Source organism: Elephantulus edwardii, unplaced genomic scaffold, assembly GCF_000299155.1.
Source record: "Elephantulus edwardii isolate Elephantulus edwardi_28Jun2011 unplaced genomic scaffold, EleEdw1.0 scaffold00048, whole genome shotgun sequence".
Taxonomy (NCBI): Eukaryota; Metazoa; Chordata; class Mammalia; order Macroscelidea; family Macroscelididae; genus Elephantulus; species Elephantulus edwardii.
In genome coordinates, this window is record NW_006399798.1 from 6825281 (window position 1) to 6831399 (window position 6119).

General features: G+C 59.3%; 1 protein-coding gene across 2 annotated transcripts in view; it reads left to right on the top strand.

Moving 5' to 3' along the window:
• The first annotated feature begins 447 nt into the window (after window positions 1–447).
• Window positions 448–6119, top strand: part of GRIN2C (glutamate receptor, ionotropic, N-methyl D-aspartate 2C) — an 11569-nt gene continuing 5897 nt past the window's right edge. The window contains exons 1-5 of one of the 2 annotated variants that reach the window (XM_006886230.1): window positions 448–879; window positions 3185–3783; window positions 4058–4172; window positions 5358–5569; window positions 5708–5870. In XM_006886230.1, the coding sequence (XP_006886292.1) occupies window positions 481–879; window positions 3185–3783; window positions 4058–4172; window positions 5358–5569; window positions 5708–5870 (1488 nt within the window). In that variant the 5' untranslated portion in view covers window positions 448–480. The remainder of the gene's footprint in view (window positions 880–3184; window positions 3784–4057; window positions 4173–5357; window positions 5570–5707; window positions 5871–6119) is intronic. The other variant, XM_006886229.1, reaches the window with a different exon arrangement.

The window sequence follows — 6119 nt, forward strand, 5'->3', positions numbered from 1 at the left end:
CATGTTAAATGAGTAGCCCAGGGTCTCCCTGTGATTGTCCTGTGTAAGAAAACCTGGCTCTGAGAGGTTAAGCAACTTGACTAAGATCACACAGCAAAGAAATCACTCAACTGAGACTTGAACTCAGGTCTGTCTTGCTCAGATCTATACACTTAAGCAACAACCTAATATTTCCCCCGCGTCCTCCTAGGGTTGGACTCAGATGACTGAATTCACGTTTGGCCTTTCTAGCCAAGCGTGTGATTCTAAAGAAGAATGGAGGGTGGGGTGTGTCCATCATGGTTATTCTTCTCCCTTATCCCCACTCTTTAAGATACTCCAGGGTCACTCAGCTAACATCTGTCTCTTTGTCTGTCTCCCTTCCTCTCTTCTCTCTGGGTGTGTGACCTTCCTCTCCTGTCTGTTGTCCATCTGCCTCTCTCTGCATCTGTGTCCCTTTTCTTACCTGTCGTGGTCTCTCCGAAGGACCCTCCAGTGGACATGGGTGGGGCCCTGGGGCCGGCCTTGCTTCTCACCTCAATCCTGGGGGCCTGGGCAGGGCCAGGCCTGGGGCAGGGCCAGCAGGCTGTGACGGTGGCCGTGGTGTTTGGCAGCTCGGGGTCGCCCCAGGCCCAGTCCCGTGCCCACCTCACTCCCCAGAACTTCCTGGACCTGCCCCTGGAGATCCAGCCCCTCACTGTGGGGGTCAACAACACCAACCCCAGCAGTCTCCTCACCCACATCTGCGGCATCCTGGGGGCTGCCCACGTCCACGGCGTCGTCTTTGAGGACAACGTGGGGACCGAGGCCGTGGCCCAGATCCTCGACTTCATCTCCTCTCAGACCCACGTGCCCATTCTCAGCATCAGCGGGGGCTCCGCCGTGGTCCTCACGCCCAAGGTGCCAGCCAAGCTCATGTTGTCCCCGGAGAGGCTGGGGCGGGGTGCGGGCTGAGTCTGGGGCTGGGCACGAAGGCAGGGCAGGGAGAGACTGGGGTCCTGGGAAGCAGGCATGGGGTAAAACTGGCAGGAGGTGGGGACTGAGAACATGGATGAAAAGGAGAAGGTTGTGTGGAGACAGACATTCTGGGCAGCTTTTGAAGAGTCCAGATGAGGGGAGAGAGGTGGCAAGCCCCCCTTTGGCTGTGATGACCAAACCTCAGGCCCACCGTGGGCAGGCTCCTGGTCAAGGGGTGGAGGGCCAGTCTGGGCACAAACCCGTACTGAGCCTTTAGGCCAACAGCCCTTAACCTGAAAGAAGTCCTCTCCTGACGAGTCCCTTTCTGAGGCATGCTGACACCCAGGTGGAGACAGCCTACCTTCCCAGAGCCTGGAGTCCTGTGGGGAGAAAACTTAGACACATTCATCTGCAGTTAGCAAGTGGGAGAAGCAGGAGGGGACTAACCAGGGTTCCTGTTTGGATGGAGGTCGTCAGGAGGCCCCTTAAGAAGTGATGTCTGGGCTGAAGCCTGGAGAGTGAGCAGTGGGCTAGGGTTCAGGGCAGGGAGAATGGATGGAGGGGCCTGGGAGTGGAAAGGTCCAGAGCACAGAGGAGAGTGGTCAGTAGGATCATGTGGCTGGAAAGAAGTGAAGCCCTGGCCACATGGACAGACATTTGGGTTTTACTTTAAGGGGAAAGCTGAGCAACCAAATAATTCTCTTATGGAGAATCCTGGTTACCTAAAAGCAGAAGAGTGTAATGAAAACACCCGAGTGGCTATCATGCCACTCCTGACCCCCTGCAAAATCATTGCTCCCATTCCTCCTCCCTCTTCTGTTACTTGAAGCAGCATGCAGAGATTTTATTATTTCACCCATAAATATTTAAGAATGCATCTCTGTTAGATAACTAAAAACCCAAACAATAAAAAAAAAATCCCACTACCAACACCTCCCCTGAGGACATCAACATTATCACGTCTATTAAAAAAAAGTCAAATATTCAGACCGTGCTCAGATTTCAGCCATCCTCTCTTAAATGCCATAAATATTTATTTTGACATTTGAATCAAGGACCCCTGGTGGCAAGTGGTTAAAACACTTGGCTGCTAACTAAAAGGTGGATGGTTTGAACCCACCAGCTGCTCGGAAGGAGAGAGCTGCAGCAGTGTGCTTATTTAAGATCGCAGCCTTGGAAACTGTACGGGGTAGTTCCACCCCCCTTACAGGGTCTCCGTGAGTCCAGCCGGCAGATGCCTGTGGGTTTGGTGGTTTTGGGTTTTTGTTTGAATCAGGATCCAAATGAAGTGTGTGCACTGTGATTGGGGGATGGGACTGATAAGTCTCTTTTCAAGGCTTGGGGAGCTGTGGTGGCTAGGCCCTGGGAATTTCCCTTTTAACCCAACGGCCCAGCCTCTCTGGAGGTTCGAGTCCACCAGACAAAGATGGGCAGTCTCTTCCTGGGCGAGTTGCAGCCTCAGAAAGCAGCCGGAGGGTCTGCTATGTGTGGTTCCTCCTGGAAGGTGATGAGGTTTTTGAGTTTTAACTGCGAGGCTCTATCTCTTCTCTTCCACCCTTTGTTGAAGAGTTAGGTTGTTGTCTTATGTCGTTCTCCATGGCTCACTTTTTAAAAAAGGCCCGAGCAGCTGTAGAGGGAGGAAATCTTGGGAGGTCAGCGTTGGAGCAGGGAGCTCCCCCCTACCGCCCCCGTTAGGAGGTGACTCCACGCGCCCCGGGCACCAGCTGGCAAAGGCCTGGGCTTCTGGTGCGGCAGAGGCGTGGAGGGGCCCCAGGGGCTGTGGAGGATGGCACCTCACAGCCGGCTTTTGGGCCCTGGATTTTAGCTGTCAGGACAGTGGTTCAAAGCTCTCAGGGCGCTTTAGAAAACTACAGATGCCCTACCCCCACCTCTGGGACTCAGATTCAGCCTCGCTTCAAATTAGCAGGCACCAGGGTGCCCTGAGACCCACCCCAGAGATCCTGATCCTATAGGTGTGGGGTGTGACAAGCTGGTGACACACCTGCACAGGCCGGCGATGGCTGGGGGGGCTGGCCATCAGCGTTCATAGAGTCCCAACAGGTGGTTCCAACCTGGTGAGCAGGTCGCAGAGACCTCATGGGACCTGAAGAGGTTTTAGGAGAGAATTAGGCAGCGGGCAGGGGTCCCGGGCTCCGGGTGCGCAGTGGAGGGTGGGGTGGGGGGGCTTCCACAGGGGAGGCGCGGGGCGTGGCCTCTGTCCCCACGCCCACCTCCCCGCCCCGCCCAGGAGCCGGGCTCTGCCTTCCTGCAGCTGGGCGTGTCCCTGGAGCAGCAGCTGCAGGTGCTCTTCAAGGTGCTGGAGGAGTACGACTGGAGCGCCTTCGCCGTCATCACCAGCCTGCACCCGGGCCACGCGCTCTTTCTCGAGGGCGTGCGCGCCGTCGCCGACGCGGGCCACCTGGGCTGGCGGCTGCTGGAGGTGCTGACCCTGGAGCTGGGCCCCGGCGAGCAGCGAGCGCGCACGCAGCGCCTGCTGCGCCAGATCGACGCGCCCGTGCTGGTGGCCTACTGCTCGCACGACGAGGCCGAGGTCCTCTTCGCCGAGGCGGCGCGCGCCGGCCTGGTGGGGCCCGGGCACGTGTGGCTGGTGCCCAACCTGGCGCTGGGCAGCACCGACACGCCGCCCGCCGCCTTCCCCGTGGGCCTCATCAGCGTCGTCACCGAGAGCTGGCGCCTGAGCCTGCGCCAGAAGGTCCGCGATGGCGTGGCCATCCTGGCCCTGGGCGCACACAGCTACCTGCGCCAGCACGGCGCGCTGCCTGTCGCGGCTGAGGACTGCCGCGGGCACCCGGGGCCCGTCAGCCCTGCCCGGGAGGCCTTCTACAGGTGGGCTTCTGCCCAGGCCGGGGTAGAGTGCGAGTAGGCGCTTAACGGCTGTGGGGTGGGAGGGGACTTGGGCTCACCGGTCACACACCCTGTGCGCCTGGGGCAGGTTACCTGCCTCTCCGGGGTGGGGGTGGGAGGGTCTATGGGGTAGAAACACTTGGCAATAAGTAATAGTTAATGCTAGTGTTGGAGAGCCAGAGCCAGGGAGACTATCCCAGGCAGGGCTGTAGGAAGAGGCAAGGGCCACCTGCTCCCCCCACCCCCTGCCTTTCAGGCACCTGCTGAACGTCACCTGGGAGGGCCGGGACTTCTCCTTCAGCCCCGGTGGGTACCTGGTCCAGCCCACCATGGTTGTGATCGCGCTCAACCGGCACCGCCTCTGGGAGATGGTGAGAAGGGGGTGAGCCCAGCCCCCCCATTTCCCCTACGTGGTCCCCAGCTTCTATTCCCAGGGCCTCAGCTCAAACGTCTCCTCTGGGAAGACTTCCAGGCCCCCATCGTGGGTGGGTTGTCCTGCTGTGGGATCCCACACTGCCCTGTTCCTCCTTGACTACAGAACTTACCCCTCTTATTACGCAGTCCTGCCCCCAGTAGCCCGTCTACGCTGGCGGAGGGATATTCTAGGAGATGAGGGCTTGAGTGCAAAGCACTCTGGGACTAGAAGGGAGGAGCAGTCATTTGTTCCCCTAAGTCATTTGCTTCCCCGTAAGTCATTTGCTTACGGTTGATGGTTCAAACCCACCCAATGGCTCAGCAGGAGAGTGGTCTGCTTCCAAAAATGTTGTTAGGTGCCATTGAGTTGAGTATGACTCATAGAGACCCTATAAACAACAGATCTGAACCCTGGCCTGTCCTAAGCCGTTCTCACAGTCTCTGACACGCTACAGCCCACTGCAGCAGTCACTGTGTCAGTCCACCTGGTTGAGGGTCTTCCTCTCCTTCACTGACCCTACAACCTAGAAAACCCAGTGGGGCTGTTCCACTCATGAAATTGCTGTGTATGAGGTGGAATTCAGTGGTGCCCAGTGATAGTAACAATGAAATGAGGGAGCCGAGAAGGCTTCCTGGAGAGGCGGGTATCTGAGCTGGGCTGTGCAGTTTTGAATAAGGACGTCGCCAAGAAGAAGAACCAGCCTTGTATAGACAGAAGACAAGGCACAGGGTTTCGTGTTGTGGTGGGGCTGTTTGGGGTGTGCTGGTGGGCGAGTGTGAAGGCCCGCCCACGAGTGCTCACTGAGAACCATGCTGGTGGGCACCGGGAAGCTGTGGGGCACTGCAGGTGCAGATCTGGCCCGAGGAAGGTGCTGGGTTGGCAGCCATGTGTCAGCCAGATTGGAGCAGCAGGGCTCAAGGAGGAGATGCAGAGAACCTGGCCTGTCCCCTTGCCCCTGAACCCCCAGTTCTCCACATGCACCGCCCCCTGTCCTGCTGCCAGGCCTCTCAGTGAGGGAGGGGGTTCTTGGCTTTGGTGGGTCCTACCCAGAGCCGGTCCCCCTCTGCAGCTCCTACCCAGAGACGCCCCTGAGGGTGGTGGAGGGCTGGGAGCCCCAGGCTGAGCTGGTGCCCCTCTGCAGGTGGGACGATGGGAGCACGGTGTCCTGCACATGAAGTATCCCGTGTGGCCTCGCTACAGCGCCTCCCTGCAGCCCGTGGTGGACAGCCGGCACCTGACGGTGGCCACGCTGGAAGAGCGGCCCTTTGTCATTGTGGAGAGTCCCGACCCCGGCACGGGAGGCTGCGTGCCCAACACTGTGCCCTGCCGCAGACAAAGCAACCACACCTTCAGGTGTGCAGCACGCAGGGTGCCGGGCACCGGGGTGGGCAGTGTGTGCACCTGGGCCTGGGGCTGCGGGAGGGCAGCCAGGCCGGGCCACGGCTGAGCACTGACACTTGACTGGTGGTCTCTCGGTGGTGGCGGCCACAGCGGCGATGCAGCCCCCTACACCAAACTCTGCTGTAAGGGCTTCTGCATCGACATCCTCAAGAAGCTGGCCCGGGTGGTCAAATTCTCCTACGACCTGTACCTTGTGACCAATGGCAAGCATGGCAAGAGGGTGCGCGGCGTGTGGAACGGCATGATCGGGGAGGTAGGCGGCCCCGGAGCCCCTGCTGCTGCCCCAGGCCCCGTGAGTGACTCAGCTGAATGAGCCACCCATGGACACTCTAGATGCTTCCTGACCATCTCTCCCTTTCACCCGTGCTGACCTCTGGGTGGTCCTGGGGGGAACCTACTGCACCCGTGCTGACCTCTGGGTGGTCCTGGGGGGACCCACTGTCACCTGTGGTGACCTCTGGGGGAACCCACTGCACCCGAGCTGACCTCTGGGTGGTCCTGG